Consider the following 19,982-nt stretch of genomic DNA (forward strand, 5'->3'; position numbering starts at 1 on the left):
AGCATCACCCACCAGGGCCTAGCCCCCTGCTGGCTCAGGCAGCTGCTTGCTCAGCCGTGATGGAGAAGAGGGTCAGCGCTGACCCCCTCCAGCTCCCAGGGGAGCAATGTGCCTGGCTCTGAAGAGGAGCTGCCGGCCGAAAAGAGGGTGCTTCGTGCTGCGGGAGGGCAGGACACAGGGCTGGGTTCCATTCCTGACTGCCACTGGGCCTGTTGGGCAACCCTGGGCAAGTCACTCCCCCCAGTGCCTCAGTTTCCCCCAAAGAACGCCATCCTTCCAGCAGCCTGAGGACTGGTGCAATCCGCAGGTCGGTGCAGGAGGAGGACCGAACAGGCCTGGGCCTGGCAGAGGGGACGGCATCACACCCGAGGAGGGCAGGGGTGGGAAACCAGTCAGGCCACACCTGGCTCAGGCAGCCAAGGGGCTTCTTTGCTGGGTGGGGGGGTCTTGATCACCCCCCCCTCCCCCACTCACTGGAACACCTGCCGGACGTTGTTCATCTTCAGGTCGATGACCTTGAGCGTGTTGTCCCTGGAGCAGCTCAGCAGGTGCATCTGGTCCTGGCTGATGTGGAGGGAGGTGACCTGGCCCTCCACCGGGATCACCTCTGTGCACCGGGCCCCCCTGGAATGCAGGCGGGGGTTGGTTAGCGCGCCAGCAACCGCACCGTCCCGCAGAGACCCGCCCAGGTCTGCCTGCTCCCTAGGGGCCACGTGGCTCAGAACCCCCCCCCCACCCCCCGGTCCGGATCCTGCTCCTGCAACGCCCCCTGCGCTCCCGCACCCCAGAGCCCACACCGCCGGAGCTGTCGATTACGTCCTGCCCCCATTAATCCAGGAACCGCTGGGCTCAACCACGGGCGTTAATCACCCGGACAGACCCGTTACTAGGGAAGGACACGAGCCTTCCCCACCCGGAGCTGCACACGGAGCCATTAGGAGCCCCAGCAGGGAGCGCGCCGGGCACAAATAGCCAGGGGCAGGGCCGAAATGGCAGCCAGATGCATGTGGCTATTCTAACAACACCCACTCCGCAGGGGCTGATGAGCTCGGATGCTGGAGGAGAGAACCAGACACCCGGCCCCGCTGGATAGTGACCAGGCTGTGGGGCACACCAGCCATCTGACCCACCCCACCCCCCCGAGGCTGCCAAGGGGACCTCTTCGTGCCTTGCTGTGCCAGCTGGCTTTGTCCTACCAGGGACTTCCCTGAAGCTCACACACACACAGCCAGGCCAGGCCCGGACCAGCCGTCCCTGAGTGGGACTTTGGCACTCGGATTGCAGTCTTGTGTGGCAACCCACTCGGCAGTCTCTGAGCACTAACTGATCCCACAGGATGCAAGGAATATGTGTCCCTTAGATCAGAGGGGAAACTGAGGCACGGCACAGAGCAACTTGTGCAGGAAGCCTGATTTCCCAAGCTCCAGGCCAGAGCTGTAACCTGTTCTCCACAGAAAAGCCAATCTGAGAAGACCCAGGAGATGGGGTTAACTGCTTAGCAGCCCACTGAGGGGTAGCACGGCCTAACAGACAGAGCACAGGCCCCGAGAGACTCCAGAGTTCTAACCCCGGCCCTGACTCTGATTCCCTTGTGGCCCCTGGGCTAGTCACTTAGCCACTCAGTGCCTCAGTTTCCCCATCTGTGAAACAGGGAGAATTAGCAGCCAGAGATGCCAGGAGCCCAGCCGGTGGCCAAACCAGCCAGGGCTCCTTGCCTGGCAGCTCCCTGGGAGGGGAGTTACCTGCTGTCCCAGAAGCGGATTTTCTTGTCGTGGTGGCCGCTCATGATGACGTTGTCACAGCACACCACGTCATTGCAGTAGGAGAAGACGTTGATGGTCCTATAGCCTGTGGGGGCAGCACGGCCGTGAGTGACGGGGCGAGGGAAGGGCTAGGACGAGACTGTGGCCATTGCTCGCAGGGCAGTGATACGACATGGGGGGGGGGGCCACGCAGGGGACCTGGGCCTGGCGCTAAGTTCCACGCACCAGACCTGAGTTCACATCCCAAACCATGAGCTCACCTGGGATGGGCTCAGCAGGCTGCAGCCTGGGGTAGGTTTGTTCTCAGCAGGGACCACTCGCTGCCACGGGCAATCTCTGCTCAGGGAGGCCGGGCCAGGCGCGGCTACTGTGATCCCGCCCTGGGCTACGTCCGCGCTCTCGCACTCTGGGGCAGGCACCGGCTCCTGCTGTGGGTTTGCACTGCGCCCAGCACAATGGGGAGAGCGCAGCGTAGTGACCAGCCCTGAGGCTGGAAAGGCCGGAGCTGAATTCCAAGAATGGGGTAGAGACCAGCAGCCAGCGTAACTGGGGGGCTGCAGACAGCAGGGAGGGGCACCTGCCAGGCTGTGGGGGAGTCCCAAGACTGGCCCAGCAGGGGTAGAGGCCAGTCTGAGGCACATTAGCAAAGAGGGGGCCAGGGCTGGCATGACAGCGGGTGCTACAGCGGCACAAGCCCCTCTCCGACAACTCCCCAGTGTTCCCAAGAGGGTCCCCCATGTTTATCCCCCTAGTTTAGCTAAGTGCTTCTTGGCTCCCCCATGGCTACAGCTGGAGGACCAGAGTCCATCAATAGGGTGCTGCCCCCTCCTAGTGCCCGCCTCCGAGGCAAGCAGTCTCTGCAAATACGGGAGCCTAAAGGCAGCCAGGGTATGTCTACACTACCCCCCTAGTTCGAACTAGGGGGGTAATGTATGCATACCGAACTTGCTAATGAAGCCCGGGATTTGAATTTCCCGGGCTTCATTAGCATAAAGCCGGCGCCGCCATTTTTAAAAGCCGGCTAGTGCGAACCCCGTGCCGCGCGGCTACATGCGGCATGGACTAGATAGTTCGGATTAGGCTTCCTAATCCGAACTATCTAGTCCATGCCGCGTGTAGCCGCGCGGCACGGGGTTCGCACTAGCCGGCTTTTAAAAATGGCGGCGCCGGCTTTATGCTAATGAAGCCCGGGAAATTCAAATCCCGGGCTTCATTAGCAAGTTCGGTATGCATACATTACCCCCCTAGTTCGAACTAGGGGGGTAGTGTAGACATACCCCCAGCTACCATCCCTCAACTGCCTTGATCTGTTTATCCACCCGCTCCATCTTGTCCTCATGCTGGTGTGCAAACTGCCTGGGGTGGGGACTCTCTTTGTTTCACTGCCCAGGACACTGGCACCTCGGGAGGCCATTCCCCTTGGGGAAACAGGCAGTGGCATGAGTTGCCCAGTGGGTGGCGGGACTGGGAATTGAGCCCAGGCCCCCGACTGAGTCCTGTGCCCTGCCCTCGAGACCACTCACCCTCCTGTGCCTGTTCCACCCAGACAGACAGACAGACAGACAGACAGCCTTTTCCTCCCACTGGGTGGCATTTCGTCCCTTCAAGTCTCGAGCAGGTGGGTGATGGGGCGTGACTGCTCCTTTCCCCATCTTTCCGTTCCCGCTAGCCACAGAGCCGAGCCAATCCATCATGTCCACGCACAGGAGGGACGGTGTGTCCCCCTCCCCTGGCCAGGGCCTGACTCTTAGCCTGTAGGGCCTTGGGGGCAGGGCCTGTCCCATGCCTGTGTGGGCAGCACTCAGCACAACGGGGCCCAGTGGGGATCAGAGCCCTGGGGAACAACAGACCCTTAGCCGGCTTGTCCGAGAGGCCTCCAAAAGCCCGGCTCTCTCTGCAGCGGGCCCATAACAGTGAGGGCCCATAACAGTAAGCCCCCTAAGGCTCCACCCAGAGGCCAGAGAGAGGGGCCATAAGAACCTGCTGTAACAGACCCACAGCCAGACCTCTGCGAGGTCCCGGTGGAACCAGACACACGGTGCAGCTAGGCTAGACCTCAGCACCCTCCGCTCCAAAGCGCAAGCCTCGAGCTACAGGGTCATCTCTGGAAGCTGCCGCAGGAGCAGAGCTGGTGCCGCGGCGGTGATACAGGACTGGTGTCTAGAGACTTGGCTGCTATCCCCAGTTCTGCCCCTGATCTGCCGCCTGACCCTAGGCAAGTCGCTTGCCCGGCCGGTGCCTCAGTTTCCCCCATTAGACTGTCTGCTCTTCGATGGCGGGACTGCCCCCGGCTCCGTGGTTGTACAGCCCCCCCCCACAGGGCCCTGCGGAGCAGTGAACACGCTTATGCCACACTGACGCCCCCTACTGGAGGGCGCTGGCGAGACCCGGCAGGGCAGTTACTTACAGGCCCCTTTGCACAGGTCCCACTCTTTGACTGTCCTGTCCCGGCTGCCTGTCACCGCTTGATGGCGCGTGGAACGGAATTTGGCTGCTGTCACTTTGTCCGCATGGCCCGTGAGCGTCTCCTAGACAACAGAACCACTGGGGATGTTACAAGGTTTGGGGTGGGGGGGTTATTTCCTTCCCAACAATTTATTTAAAAAAAAAAAAAAGTCATCACAGAAAACCAAGGGAAATGCCCAACACAAGGGCCTTGTTACAGGAATCAGCCAGCTGGGGGCTTGGGATACAAGGGCCCGGTGCTGCCCCCTGCTGGAGATGCTGAGCAACTGAAATGGGAATCTCTCGGCAATTCCAAGTCAGAGAGACTCGGACTTTAAGGTCTGAAGGGACCAGCATGATCTTCTAGCCCGACCTGCATACCCCCCTCTCCCGCCCGCCCCACCTCTGGCTGAGCTGCTGACATCCTCAAATCATGTCTGAAAGGCTCCGAGTGATAGAATCCACCATTGACGCTAGTTCAACCCAGCGAGGTTGCTGCAACAGAAGGCAACTCCCCCCCCCAGGCTCTCTGCTAAACTAACATGGGGGAACATTCCTTCTTGACCCCAGATACTGGGATCAGTTAGACTGTGAGCAGGACCCACCAGCCAGACCCCTGGGAGAGAATTCCTGCATCACCCAGAGCCTCCCCTGGCTCATCACAGGGTGACCACAAGCCACTAGTGCGACGTGGCTGTGAAAGGGCTAGTGCGCTCCTAGGATGCATCAGGAGAGTTGTTTCCAGGAGAGAAAGGGAAGTGTCAACGCCACTAGACATGCTGAGCCCATCCCGGGGGCGACCCCTGGTGGCCTGCAGTCCTTGCCAGCTCCCCCGAAGCCGCTGGATCATCCTCCGGTCGGCAGGAGACATCCACCCCCCTCCCGCCCTGAAAGGCCGCGATGCAGGGGAGACCCTGCGCCACTTACTTTGGATTTGCAGTCCCTGATGTGCCACAAGTGCACGGCCTTGTTGTACGACGCCGCCAAGATCTGGTGCCCCTGTCAGGAGGAAGAGGGGGTTGACAGGAACAGGCCGGGGAGGGGCAGTGCGAGAGGGATCCTGCCCTCGGCCACGTACAGCCCCGGTTCCGCGGCACCTGGGGTCTCGGAGAGCTGCCGATGCCGGGGTGTGCGGTTAGCTGGGTCCACGCCCCACCGCAGCCTTCCACTCCCCTCTGCCAGCCACCTGGCTGCTCCAGCAGCCTCCGTGAGGTCTGAGGTGGTTTCAGTAGAGACCAAGACAGACGACTCCCGCACTGAGCCCGCCCTCTGCTTTTCCTTGTGGTGCGGCGCTCGCTTTGCCCAGGGCAGGCTGGATTCAGCCCTGCCTCTGGAGCAGGTGGCCGGAACAGCAGGCTACCATCTAGCAGCCTGGATCTTCCTCCTGACCTGCCTCCCCGCATCTGGCTCATCTAGCTTGCAACCTTCTTCCCCTTGGCTCGCCCCATGATGTAGAGAGTGCCCCCTTCCTGGCCTGGCCTGGCCTGTCTCCCCATTGCCCCTGCAGAGGCCTGTGCAGGGGTGTGAGCGCACCAGGGGGTTGCACGGCCTGTGTCAGGCAGGAGGTCAGACCCCCATCTGGCCTGGGAATCTACACCCCCCCCAACTATCTGTCACCAACAGGGATGGGTCCCAAAAGCATCTGACGAGCTTCACAAAGCTGGGGAGCCGGTCCCTCCCCACTCGTGGTTGGAACAGGCTGCCTTTCCCACCCCCTCCTGCCAGCAAAGCCTCCAGCACTAGCTGATGGCCAGAAGGAAACCTAGGTTTGAAGAACATGTGCTAGGCTGGACGGCCAAGAGACGGCTTCTCTCCACGGCCATCTGCTGCCATCTAGTGTCCACAGCCTGTCTGCACAGCACCGCCACTGCATGCGGATCCCAAACAGACACAGACTCGGAGGGGCGGGGGGGGGAAGGGTGTTCCTCTATTCAGAGCCCCTTCCTGGGCAGCTGATGCTCCTACTCCTGCCCCTCACGCTGCAGCCTCCCGCCCCCCTCCGGCCTCCTTCTCCTGCCCAGCAATTCCCAGCACATCCCAGTCTCCTTCCCATGCCCCTCGGGGGCTTCCGAGCTGCTCAGTTGGGAGCAGAGGACTCTCTAGCTCCGTGGCGCTCCTGGCCCCACAGCTGCGACCCCTGGAGAACAGCCAGGCTCTGCAGGAGCCGTTTCTCACGGGCTGCCAACGGGCCGCGGCTCTAGGAGTGGCACGGAGTCAGGACGCTAGGCTGAGCCCTGCCACAGATTGGTCTCCATGGGTTCCTCACAGCCTTCACCGGGCAGGGCAAACGCCCCTGCGGGCTTCTGGCCTGCCCCCTCCACCTCTCCTCTCCCCTAAGAATGACTCCTGCCCTCATCAGGCCCCTCCTCGCAGTCAAGACCGGCTGCAGTGGGAAGAGCTGCCCGCCCGCCGCCGAGAGGCCGTGAGCAGGGGGGAAGAGAAAGGAAGAGTGAGCAGATGGGCCATCCTCGGAGCACTGGGCTGTCTCTGCTCCCTGGTGCCTCTGGCCTGGGATCCTGGCTCAGGACAGTCCCAGGCTAGCTCTGAACCAGGCCGGCCTCATGAAGCCTCACTCACCGATGGGTCGAACTCGATGCTGGTGATGGTGCCGTTAGCCCCTTCCAAGGTCTGCATGTCCTTCAGCCTCCCTGGGAGCGGGCAGACAGACAGTGCGGGTGATTAGCCCCCAGGCTGCATGGATGGGCACAGCTACTGTCCAGATAACTCCGACTCCTGAATCTCCGACGTGCCACCCGCTGGGAACACTCGGCAGCTCTGAGACCACCCGCCCCCCCAGCTAAGAAGCTGCAGGTGCCCAAAGTCAAAGACCACCTTAAAAACAGCTCTTCGCCCCCCCGTGCCTCAGTTTCCCCTCTGTGTAATAGATTCTTTACATAGCAATGTCTCTATGCAGAAAACACACCACATCTGGGTCTAAATTTCACGGCTCTGGCTCCTCCCTAGCTCTGTTAGAGAAAGGTGGGTAGGAAAGGAAGCCCTAGGAGAGCGGCAGGCATACAGCCATCAGGACAGGGTCTGATTCCTCCCCCTGGAGATTTGGGCAGTGGGAGGGGGCCAAGACAAGGCTCTGGATGCACTGAAGGAAAGGTCTTAGAACAACTGACAGAGCAACAGCTGTGTTGGGGCTGGATTCTGCAGGGACCTGAGCCAGTCATAGCTGGGTTAAACCCGCGCACGCACATCCTACAGCGCCTGTGACACAACTCGCGTGCTCTGTAGCCAATCCAGAGCCTCCTCTTAGCTGGACTCAATCGTTTTGCTGCGTTCTGTTTGGGAGCGGATGGGTTCCACCCCAGACACAGCTGCATCTTGGTGCAGCAAAGTGAGACTCCCAGTTAGCACAGGGAAGCGTTGGAGAGTGTCCAGAGGGGGTGCACAACAAGAACAGAAGGTAGCTTTTGGTTGCAGTGGTTATGGAGAGGCAGGTGGGCACAGGGGGCATGTCAAGGACTCGCCGGCTTTGCAGGCGTAGGGGCACAGTCACTGATGTGAGAGGATTCACCAGCCCACCCCAGGCTGTCAGCAGCTCAGCTCACCACAAGCACCGGGACAAGGCTTCACCACCCGGCTAGCTGGGCTTTGACCGAGACAGGAGGTGAGTGCTCAGCCGGCCTCCCACTTCCCACGGCCACTCTGTGAGGGGGTGTCACTCACCTCATGCGAGTGCTCCCACCCCCATTTTTAGTGCCTGTGCTTGCCTAGCTGCCCAGGCTTGACTGAGCCGCTAGAGCTCTAAGGGGAAACTACCCCAGGCTGGCACAACAGCTTCCTTTTAACTGGTTTGCTGGGCCCTGATTGGTCACATCCTTTCTGCCACTCTATCTTTCCTGGAGAACTTCTCTATGGTTTGCTGGGCAGGGTGCAGCAAAGACACAAGCCTCCAGCAGGGGGCTTCAGGGCCCGGTCTACCCTGTCCCAGGCTCCCACATTAACCCACAGCCTGCTGCGGTACACGAGGCCACGGGCCAGGAGCGGCAAACTGCCCACTGCCCTACCTCCCGCCACGTTCCAGAGTCTGATGAGCTTGTCGGCCCCGCCCGTGGCCAGCACGCCGGAGCTGGGACCGAACTTGACGGCATTCACCTCAGAGGAGTGCGCCTCCTGGAGGAGAGAGAGGAGAGCCAATGAAACCAGGAGGGCGAACGTCTCCAGGGACCAGTCACCAGGACTAGTGCATGGCCTGGCTAGGGAGGAGGGCAGGGGCTCCCCACATTAACTCAGCCCTTTCCGTGGCAATGGCTGCGAGTGGGACATTGGCTCTGCCTCCAGCAGCTGACTCCAGCGAAGACAAGATCCCACACAAGAATGGATCAAACCGAAGGTCCATCTAGCCCAGTATCCTGTCTGCGGACAGTGGCCAACGCCAGATACCCCCGAGAGAAAGAACAAAACAGGGAATCATCAAGTGATCCCTCCCCTGTGACCCGTTCCCAGCTTCTGACAGAAGCTACGGCACCATTCCTACCCATCCTGGCTAATAACCATTCATGGACCTAACCTTCATGAATTTATCTAGTTCTTTTTTGAACCCTGTTATAACCTTGGACTTCACAACTTCCTCTGGCCAGGAGTTCCACTGGTTAACTGTGAGCTGTGTGAAGAAATGCTCCCTTTTGTTTTAAACCTGCTACCTATTCATTTAATTTGGTGACCCCTAGCTCTTAGGTACCCGCTCCCGTTGAGTGGGAAGGACTCAGGGGACAGGGCCCCTGCTTCTCTTGATGGAAACGCCCCCATCAGCTCCAGCTGATGACTGTAGGCTGGTTGGGATGCATGCGGCCAGTGTTTGTTAGCCAAGTCTCCAGCGTCTTCTCACACCAGCTGGCCCAGCATGTTCCATCGGCTCCCCCCAACAAACCCCAGGGTCTGCCATTAGAACCAGGGGTCACCTAATACAACGAATAGGCAGCAGGTTTAAAGCAGATATGAGGACGGATTTCATCAGGTTACACGCAGTCACCCTGCGGCGCCTGTGCCCCGGGGAATTCATGCTGCCGAAAGTATAACAGGGTTCCAAAAGAACTAGATCTGTTCCCAGAGGACAGGCCCATCAGTGGGTGGTCATAACCCTAACCCCTAACCCTCCGATGCCAGAAGCCTGGAGTGGCTGAGAGGATGGATCATCTGAAATCGCCCAGTTCTGTTCATTCCCTCTGAAGCATCTGGTACCATCTCTGTCAGAGACAGGACCCTGGGCTCCTGGGACCATCGGTCAGGCCCGTTGTTCCTATGCGCTCGGAGCTGTACACACAGTAGGAGACATTGACACTGCAATCGGACACAGCCACAGCACAGGCGGTCGGCTAGAGGAGACTATGAAGGAAAACATACTTGGGGCTGGGAAGCGCCATCACTACAGCCTAAGCGGGTTTGACGTTGCTAGGCCTGGGACAGAGAAGGCTAGTACCATGTGCGGCCTAGTGAGATCGGCTGCTCTCAGCAGCCAGCGCCCAAAGGCGGGAAGGATCTCTGGGCAGTGCACGCTGCAGAACGTCTCCTTGGCAACACGGGATACCCTGAGCACGGCACACTGACCGTCTGGCCTGGGTGGGCGAGCATCACACACCTATCCTGGCTTCCCATAGGCCAGCAAATTGAGGTCAAGGTACCGAACCAGAGGGTGAGAAGGGACCACCACGGGCCAGCTAGATGATTAGCAATGCCCCCGCCCCATTGACATGCTCTTCTCAGTGGCTGACAAATTCCCCCAGTTACTAAGGACCATCCGAAATCTGCCACTTTCTGCTCTGAGACTCATATCGTGAACCAGCCTCCACGAACAAAAAAAATAGAGCAAAGGGTGTGTTAAAAGTCCAGCTGCCCTAAAACCCTTCTGTGATGGATGGGTGGGGAATTCAGTAACTGAAAGCTTAACCCCAGGGAGCTAGGAAGTGTTGGCAGGGAGCCAGGAAAACCAAGAGGAAGAAAGTGTTGAGATGTGAACTGAAAGGGAATCTGCCTGCTGCTTTTCTTTGTGGGAGTTTTAAGCCAGGAGCGGGGGGAGGGAGGGAGGAGATGAATTGAATCACAGGGATACCCAGACCCAGAAAAGTAATACTCTGGCCTAGAAATGGACTGGACCTTGAAGATAGGGATATGGAAGTGATAGGGAATGTTTATTTAGACACGATCAGGTTATTTTCTTTGTTTTGTTGCTTGGTTAAACTTCTCTGTGCTAAATCCATGTGCCTCCCCCCTCCCATACACTGTAACCAAAGCTGAATCCCAAGGAAGCAATTCTCTGTGCTTTAATCTGTTTTTTCTCAGTTGCTCTGTAACACATAGCAACCAAGTCTTCTTTGCCAAGTGTATTTTTTGGTTTTGTTAATAAAATCTCCTTTTTAAGAATATTCTTGTGTCCTGGAAGGTAGCAGGAGGTGTGTGTGTGCGTGGCTAAGACTGAGAGGTCAGCTATCAGAGACTGCTGTTTGTTTTCTTTTTTTTCAACTCTCTTATGGTAAAAGAGCTTGCGGTACCGCTGTGGAAGAGGTTCCCAAGTGCTTTCTTCCTGGGTTCAAGAAGAAAGGGGGTTTTTTCACTTGGATGGGGGCAGCTACCTCCCAAAGTCAGGGACTCTGTGATCTTGGGGAGTTTTAAAAAGAGAAGGCAAAGTATTTTTAAGGTCTCTTGCGGGCCCCCACCTTCACTCTAAGTGCCAAAGTGGGGAACAGCTTTGACACCTACCAAACCCAGCTCCTCACCACCCTGCCCCCTCTGCAGGGACAAGAGAACACATGTGGCAGACAACAGTCTCGTTACCGAATGCAGGAGGGGTGGGCATTGAGGTTCCATGGTGAAGACGGTGGTAGAAGGAGCTACACAGAACAGAAAACAACAGAGCCGTTGGGTGCTGGCGAGAAGCTGCAGCAGAGAAGGCCTCCCTCCCTAGATAGGTGAACAGTCTCCCGGGGCAGAGAACACTTGGCCGCAGCTGCTGCGAACAGAACTGGAGGGTGGACCAGCTACCTGGGAGAAGGGGGGGTGCGATGGGAGATGGGGATGCGAGAGACACGGAATCCCAATGGACTCATGGGAGGAGATGGGAGATGCTGTTGGGTTTGCCCGCCCAGCACATCCCCGGCGTCTCCAAGTCCTTACCTGGACGTCGCTGACTCGGGACGGCAGGCAGGTGACGAGACAGATGGGCAGGGAGCGGTAGTGCACTTCCGATTCACTGCCGATGGAGTTCCCTCGTTTCAGCCTGAAACTAACGAGAGCAGGCTCAGGTCACCACACAAGCACACGGCCCTCTGGGAAAACAGGGTCCAATGCCAGCCCAGCCGAGCCTTGTGCCACGCCCGCAGCCCGGAGAGGGGAGGGACCCCGACTAAATCCCCGCCCCCCCCGCGACACAGGACACACGACTGCAAACTCACTCCAGCAGCCCCTTGAAGACGCCCATGCACCGGGCCAGAGTCACGGATGTGGCGGAGGCAGATCTGCAGTGCAAACCAAACAGAAAAGGAGGCGACGGATGAGCAATGCCCGGCTGGGAAAGGGACCTCAGGAACCACCGCCTGTGAGCCAGTCACCCAGCTCTCCGGGCAACACCCCCTTCTCCCAGCTGGTGCAGCACATCCCAGAGGAGAACGCCGCCCGCAAGCCCGACGCGGCCGAGAGGTCGGCTCAAGCTGCCGCTGGCAGCGGGTGTGGTGTGGGGGGTTGCGAAACCCTCACCTTTCCCAGCGGGGGCACAAGCTGGGACCCACTGAAGCCAATGGGAACTCTGCCCTGCATCTCGAGGGGCCAGGAGTTTCACTCTCCTGCCCGGTTTTCTTTGGGGATCCCACGTGGGGGGCCGGACCACGCAGGAGCACGTTCCAGCTCTCTGATAGCTGACCCAGTCACGCTCAACCCGCTCTGTGCCACGGCCTGTATTCCCATCACTGTCCCTCCCTTGGGCAGGCACTGGGAGTGGGGGCAGGAAAGGGGGAGCCGGGTTGTACCCACGGGGGTCTACACCTGGGGAATCAGTCTAGTCAGAAGGCCCTGATCTCTGCTCCTGCAGCGAACGCCAGCCCGGATGGTGCTGCATGTCTCATCGCACTCTCCTTCTCCCAGGTAGCTGGTAAACCCCCTCCAGTTCTGTTCACAGCAGCTGCAGCCAAATGTTCTCTGCCCCAGGAGACTGTCCACCCATCTGGGGAGGGAGGCCTTCTTCTCATGTCTGCAGGGCCCGGGGGCTGTTTGAGCCATGGCATGAGCCAGCTGCTGTTAGGGATCAGGGCGAGGGGCATATTATCCCCCGTCGGCTGCTGTGGGTCTCACACCTTCCCCTGAACCAGCTGACACTGGCTTGGGCAGGACGGATGCTGGGGCTGGGCCAGTCCTCTGGCAGCTGTGTCTTGCCTCTCCCCTTTGGGATAACCTAGATTGAAGGGTCCTAGCACCAGGGCCTCACACTGCTCTTCTCTCTCTCCTCTTACTCACCCCATCTTGGCCATCCTGCCCATGGACCCTACCAAGGATCACGGGCCCCCAAGGGAGACCCATTGGAGCCAGAGATGGGACAGGCCCACTTGGCCACCAGCCATCGTCATCACATCATACAAGACGGAGAGCTTCAGAGGGGTAGCTGAGTTAAAGGAGCTGCGAGACTGTTGTTTTTTAAGTTTTTCCGACAAGATGAGGGTGGGAAGAGACCTCAGGAAGTCTTCTAGTCCAACCCCCTGCTCAAAGCGGGACCAGCCCCGACTAAATCAACCCAGCCAAGGCTTTCTCAACCTGGGCCTTAGAAACCTCCAGCATGGAGATTCCATCACCTCCCTCCAGGAGAATCAAAGCTGGACTTTCCGCTGCACTCGAGCAGAGCCTGCTTTTAAGTGTCGAGGAACTCACCACGGCAGACGTCCACCCTTAGCCAAAGCAGCTGGGACCCAAAAGGTTCCATTTCTAACCAGTTCACAGCCCAGCAAGAGGGAGTGTTGGACTCCTTCCCAGCTGGAGGGAATACTCCTGTGTTTTCCACACAGTTCAGTGTGTCTCTTCCGCAGGACCAGCCAAACAGCCCACCGGAGAGGACTGTGGTGCCGGAGAGGGAGGAGCTGGGCTGTTATTACTATTGACAGGGCAGCGGGCTGGAGAAAGGCCTGGTCTTTGCACTAGGGATGAACGAAGCTCTAGCGGTCTGAAGGCAGAATCCAGGCTGTTTGGATGGTTTTCCATGCCCAATCTAAGCCAAACCTCTCGGGTTGGAAATGCCTAGAGAACCGACTCTCCTACAAGGTTATCAACACTCTTTGTTCCCTGGCAAGGCGAGGGCTTTCTATAGCTGTCCCTGTCCCCCAGTTGTACAAAAGGGGGGAAACTGATTCAGAGTAAGGCAAAGGGACTTGACTAAGATCACAGAGCAAGTCAGTGTCAGGACTAGAACGCCTGGCTCCCAGCTCTGTGATCTAACCAGCCTCCCTCACGAAAGCCGTGAGCCGGCTGGGGCAATGTGCTGAGCTCTGGCCACTGCATTCTCAGAGGAGCTGCCTGAAAAACAGCAGCCCCATTTCAGAAGAAAACAAGAGTGAATTCAGCATTTGGGATCCTGCAACATGGCTCAGGTTTGACTGGGGTTTTGGGAGGTGAAGGCTCAGGCCAGTTCTTGTTTGATCACAGACTTTTCTCCCACTTCCTCTCCCGCGCTGAGCGGGGACTGTCCCTTTCGGTTTAGTCCCTTCACTGCAGGTAGGGCTGCCAGAGGGTTGAAACAAAAATACCGAACACCGCCCCCCACCACAAAAAAAAACACCAGGAAAAAATTCTGTTGAAGGGGAAAAAAAGAGGGGTAGACCAAAGTTGTTGAACATTGCTTCCCCTAGGTCTTTCGGCCGGCAGCCTTGGGGAACCAGGTAAACATGGGGGCTGGGCTCAGGGGGCTGGGGGTGTTGGGGGCCGGGGGTGGGGAGGCTGGGCGTTGAGTGTTTGTAGGGTTGCCAGGTGCCCGGCATTTTCGCTTCCCGGCTGGGAAAATTCAGAGAATACCAGACATCTCAGGTGTCCGGTATTCTCTGAATTTTTTTTACCGGACAGGAGGCGAAAATACCGGACTGTCCAGGTGAATACCGGACCCCTGGCAACCCTAACTGCAGGCTGGGGAAGAGGGAGTCTCCTCTTTCCCAAACACCCCACCGCCAGAGCGGCCCTTCCCCTCGCCCACCAGCTCACCGCTTTGGCCTTCTCCCTCCCAGGCCTGGAGGAGTCCGGAGCTGCGTCAGCGGGATGAGTAGATTCTCTCACTGGCTGCCCCACAGACACCGCTGAGCCTTACAAACCAGGCCAGGAACCTCCCTTAGATCCCCACTGCCTCAGACGCCCCTTTGGATCTCCAGGCATGGTTGAATACCCAGAGCCCATGCACAGTGAGGAAATCAATTTCCTTCACTTCCCACTAGCTAGAGCACCTAGCAGCTCGGCCATACACCAGCCACCCGTAACTCCTTGCGTGCATCTCTGGACATGGACGTTCTCTCTCTGCCACGACCCCACAGCACCCTCCTACCGGAAAGGCCTTTTCCACAGCTTCTTGCAGCCTTCCAGTTCTGCCAGCTCGCTGACGGGCACGTTCACCTCCGCTGGTTTCCCCTCGTCCGCTTCCCTGTGGGGAGAACGAAGCCACGCGTCAGCCTGGGGCCCTGCCAAGAGGGCTGGTGCGGGGATTGAAAGTTTTATCCCTTTTATATTTGTGCTTTGGTTTAATAATGTAGCAAAGTAAGGTAACATATTACCATTTTATTAAAGTAAGCCCTTTTGTTTTAAAGTTTAGTGAGTTTAGTAAGTAGAGAAACAGAGTTTTGGTATTGTGTCTATGTTAATGAGACTGGAGGGATGTTGAAGGCTGAAGTTTTAATGGTTTGATTTACAATGCCTCTTGCCTTGCCCAATATGAGATACTGGTGTTATGCTTTTCTTTGAGAGGCCTTGTAAAAGTGTTTACATGTGAAAGTGGTATGAATGTGTCGAGATAAAGGTGCGAAGGTAGAAGGAGGGGTTAGCGTGGGTGAAAACAGACTGATCGGCGTCAGAAGAACCATCAATAACTACCAAAGCGTACCCATAGCTAAGGAGTGATCGGGTTGGCAGATTGATGGCTAGCACCCCTAATAGACAATTGATTACAGGATGAACCTTTGGAGATGTTTTGGGAATGATTGACATCAACAAGTGTTGGATCATGCAAGCAAGGTAGTAACAAACTTCAACAGGCCTTTATTTAACAGAGGTGAAACCTCTTTACAAAGCTGCTGCTGCTCCCCTCTGTAGCTCTCACTCAGGCCTGGCCCATCTCCTCCCCCCTCCTTCCTGTTTCGTCCTGTGCGTCCAGATTCCCAACAGCCAGTGCTCCCAGTTCTAATAATTACAAGCAGCATCTAAAACATCACATTCCTTCCTCTCTTACGAAGCTCTCCCAATTATAAAATAAATGTTGTTCTAATCACAGCAACAATATGGAACAAAACACTAGACTGTTAGCAGAAATATGACACTGAAAACACTGTAAATATGACATAACATAGTCTCTAGTCCAGACTGGTGGTTGTCTAGGTCTGACAGACCGTCTCTCAAACCCCGGTTCCAGTGCAATGTCTTGCTGTGTCGGTGCTACAGTGAAGTCATACACTGTAGGCTGGGTGTTGGCATCATCTTCTCTTGGTGCACTGGCAGGTGCAAGATAAGAAGCATTCCATACCCGCCCATCAGAAAATCGATAGGTGTAAGGTCCTTTCTTCTCTATGATTTGAAGAGGAGATGTGAATTTATGGTCCCTGTTGTGTAAAATTCCAGGTTTTCTTACTCTAACGAAGGAACCACACTCAAACTTAGGTTCCTTAGCACCCCGCCGTTTGTCTGTGAAAGCTTTATACTTTGCTTGCTTCTGTTCAACTGTTTTTCCTCACAGCATCCTCATTTGGTGCATCAGATCTTGTCTTTAACAATCCAGCAATGTTCAGTTTAGTATTCATCTGTTTTCCATGCAGTAACTCTGCACGTGATCTTTGCGTTGTGGCATGTCGTGTAGCCTGTAAGCTTGCAAGAAATCAGTAGTGAAGGGTATCCAAGAGTGCCCTTCCAGTTTAGCTGTTTGCAAACTCTCTTTCAAACTTCTGTTAAACCTTTCGATTTCCCCATTGGCATGAGGGTAATACAGGGATGATCTTCTATGTAAAATGTTTCTCTCTGCTAAAAAAAGTTTCAAATTCCACGGAAGTAAATTGACTACCATTGTCTGAAACCAGTTCTTTGGGGTTACATTCCCCGCTAAAAACTGTAGCGAGGAACTTAATTACTGTAGCAGAAGAAATTTGCGATGTAAACGCCACTTCAGGCCATTTACTGAAATAGTCTATTTAAGTGATGGCATAACGACAGTCTACTGGAGCAGTATCAAAGGGTATGTCTACACTACAAAGTTAATTCAAACTAACAGCCGTTAGTTCAAATTAACTTTGATAGGCGCTACACATACAAACCGCTAGTTCAAACTTAATTTGAACTAGTGGAGTGCTTAATTCGAACTAGGTAAACCTCATTCAACGAGGACTAACGCCTAGTTCGAATTAAGTAGTTCGAATTAAGGGCTGTGTAGCCACTTAATTCGAACTAGTGGGAGGCTAGCCCTTCCCAGCATGCCCTGGTGGCCACTCTGGGCACAACCAGGGAAACTCTTCTGCCCCCCTCCCAGCCCCGGAGCCCTTAAAGGGGCACCGTTTGGCTACGGTGCTTGTGACAGGTGCAAGCCTGCCAGCACCCAGCCAGCAGACCCTGTACCTGGCACGACATGAGCCAGCCACCCTCTGCCACCCAGCCCTCCGCCTCTTCCTGGGACCAAGCTGGCAGCTCCCAGGAGCCTGCCCGGGGCCGCAAGAGGTGGGCGCCCACCTGGTCTAGTGAGGAAATCGTGGACCTCATCGAGGTTTGGGAGGAAGCCTCCAACGTTCACGACCTCCGCACTAGGCACAGGAAAGTGGCCATCTAGGGCAGGATAGCTGCCAGCCTGGCCACCAAAGGCCACATGCAAACCCAGGAGCAGGTTTGCATGAAAATCAAGGTGATCCAGTGAGACCCCAGACCCTGAGCCCTGAGCTTAGAACATAAGAACGGCCATACTGGGTCAGATCAAAGGTCCATGTAGCCCAGTAGCCTGTCTGCCGACAGCGGCCAACACCAGCTACCCCAGAGGGGATGGACCGAAGACAATGACCAAACCATTTGTCTCGTGCCATCCATCTCCAGCCTTCCACAAACAGAGGCCAGGGACACCATTTCTACCCTCTGTCTAATAGCACTCCATGGACCTAACCTCCATGACTTTATCTAACTTTTCTTTAAACTCTGTTCTAGTTCTAGCCTTCACAGCCTCCTGCAGCAAGGAGTTCCACCGGTTGACTATTTGCTTTGTGAAGAAGAACTTTCTGTTATTAGTTTGAAGCCTGCTACCCATTCATTTCCTTTGGTGTCCTCTAGTCCTTCTATTATGGGAACTAATAAGTACATCTTTAAAGTAATGCAAATAGATAGAATCAGGTAGTATAGATACTGATGAACCAGTGTCCAACGGAAAAGTTTTCCGTTAAAAGCATTTTCGGAAAAGCGCGTCTAGATTGGCAGGACGCTTTTCTGCAAAAGCACTTTTTGCGGAAAAGCGTCCGTGGCCAATCTAGACGCACTTTTCCGCAAAAAAGCCCCGATCGCCATTTTCGTGATTGGAGCTTTTTTGCAGAAAACAAATCTCTGCTGTCTACATTGGCCCTTTTGCGCAAAAGTTTTTCGGAAAAAGACTTTTGCCCGAACGGGAGCAGCATAGTATTTCCGCAAAAACACTGACAATCTTACATGAGATCGTCAGTGCTTTTGCAGAAATTCAAGCAGCCAGTGTAGACCGCTGGCAAGTTTTTCCAGAAAAGTGGCTGCTTTTCCGGAAAAAGTGGCCAGTCTAGACACAGCCTAGCTGAATAGGATGTGATTTGCCTGAGGGTGTGGCAGAAACATTTATAGTGCATCTTATCTGTTCTGGAATACGTGCAGTAGTGACTTGTCCACACTCAGCACAGTAACATCTGGTATTGTAACTGCATCCACCTGTTGATTGGACTGGCTACTGCAGCATACCTTAGCAAAATGCCCAATCTTTTTGCAATAATTGCCCTGAGCTTCTTTTGCAGGACATCTTGTGTAGCTTGCAAGGTTTTGTGGGGATCCACAGTGAAAGCATGCTTTTGCTGTGCTTTGAAGTTGCTGATTCTGGGTTTTTTTCATTAGTTTTCCCCTTGTGATTGTTTGTCTGCAACAATAGTGGACTTTTCTGCAAAGGAGTCACAGCCTGGACTGGGCCTCCTGTATCCATGCTCATTATTTTGGCCTCTGCTATAGCTGACTCAATCTGGGTAGCAATGGTTATTGCTTTTGCCAGGGTGAGTTGTGGTTCTAGAAGCAAGCGTTCTCTTACACCAAGCATGGTTGTTTTCTCAATGAGCTGGTCTCTAATCATCTCATCTGCCATATTCCCAAAGTCACAAGTAACAATCAGACTCCTCAGAGAAGCAACATACTGCATTATAGTCTCCCCTGGTTCCTGCTCACGCTGGCGATATCTATAGCGATTAGATACTACAGTCACTTTTGGCACAAAAAGTTCTTTAAAGCAGTGAGTGCAGTCTCATATTTATCATGTGCAAGGGGAAAAGTGTAAAATATACACTTCCCTTCTGCTCCAAGGCAGTGGATTAGCAGAGCAGGCTTTCTTATTTCAGAAATCTCTGTAGCACTGATTGCAAGCAGATAAGTCTCAAACATATGGATCCAGGCAGTAAAAGCAATTGGAGGCTCACCTGGGCTTTGCAGAAAGGGTGCAGGTGGGTTCAGAGGCAGAAGATCCATCCTCGTCGCCAAAATGTTGTATCATGCAAACAAGGTAGTAACAAACTTCAACAGGCCTTTATTTACCAAAGGTGAAACCTCTTCACAAAGCTGCTGCTGCTCCCCTCTGTAGCTCTCACTCAGGCCTGGCCCATCTCCTCCCCCCTCCTTCCTGTTTCGTCCTGTGCGTCCAGATTCCCAACAGCCAGCGCTTCCAATTCTAATAATTACAAGCAACATCTACAACACCACCACAAGATAACACGCCGGTCACAGTCTGGCACAGCAGAATCCATAGACTTCAACAGAGAAAAGGATTCTAAAAGCAGGGTGCTTTGCTATGGAACTTTAGGTTCATCTTGCCACCAACTCCAGGAGAGCATCAGATCGCGACCGACAAAAGGCCCAGCTCTCCCCCTGTGATCGATCTGGCTGGCCACTAGATTGATCCAGACTCTGCACTGGTAACTATAACATCATCTGGCGGGACTGTGCGTGCATGGTGTTTGTGTGGGTGGGTGATTGAAAAGCATATGCTACTGCTATATTCTCAGTAAATGCAGTGTACTGCCTTTTCCCCTATAAAAGATCCCGTGTGCTTTGTTTAAGCACCACACTGGGTAACCAAAGCTTCCCTGAGGCCTTGTCTGCAGGCGGGTTTTGGCCCCCGCCGACTCGCTCGGTTTAGAACCTGGTGCCGTGACCGTGGCACCAGGCGGGCACAGAGGCGGTTGGCCTAGGACAACGGGGTGTAACGTAGCAGAGCTTGTTCCCCTAAGCGTCCTGAGATGCAGGCTACCGTCAGAGCCACCTTTCTACCACGAGACCTGTGCCCCCACACGGGCCTCGGCTGGCACTGCTGGCGTAGGAATGCCAGTGCGAAGAACAGCGGTGCAGGAACTGCTTCTT

General features: G+C 55.6%; 1 protein-coding gene across 1 annotated transcript in view; it reads right to left on the bottom strand.

Moving 5' to 3' along the window:
* The window catches only part of ATG16L2 (autophagy related 16 like 2), a 55,643-nt gene that overhangs the window by 14,925 nt on the left and 20,736 nt on the right, over positions 1-19,982 (bottom strand). Inside the window, exons 7-15 of the mRNA XM_075919626.2 lie at positions 14,719-14,814; positions 11,606-11,668; positions 11,328-11,436; positions 8,225-8,330; positions 6,786-6,856; positions 5,136-5,207; positions 4,171-4,291; positions 1,743-1,848; positions 475-624 (exon numbers count right to left, since the gene is read on the bottom strand). Coding sequence (XP_075775741.2) covers positions 475-624; positions 1,743-1,848; positions 4,171-4,291; positions 5,136-5,207; positions 6,786-6,856; positions 8,225-8,330; positions 11,328-11,436; positions 11,606-11,668; positions 14,719-14,814 — 894 coding nt within the window. The remainder of the gene's footprint in view (positions 1-474; positions 625-1,742; positions 1,849-4,170; positions 4,292-5,135; positions 5,208-6,785; positions 6,857-8,224; positions 8,331-11,327; positions 11,437-11,605; positions 11,669-14,718; positions 14,815-19,982) is intronic.

Source organism: Pelodiscus sinensis, chromosome 1 (genome assembly GCF_052426305.1).
Source record: "Pelodiscus sinensis isolate ZL-2025 chromosome 1, ASM5242630v1, whole genome shotgun sequence".
NCBI lineage: Eukaryota > Metazoa > Chordata > Testudines > Trionychidae > Pelodiscus > Pelodiscus sinensis.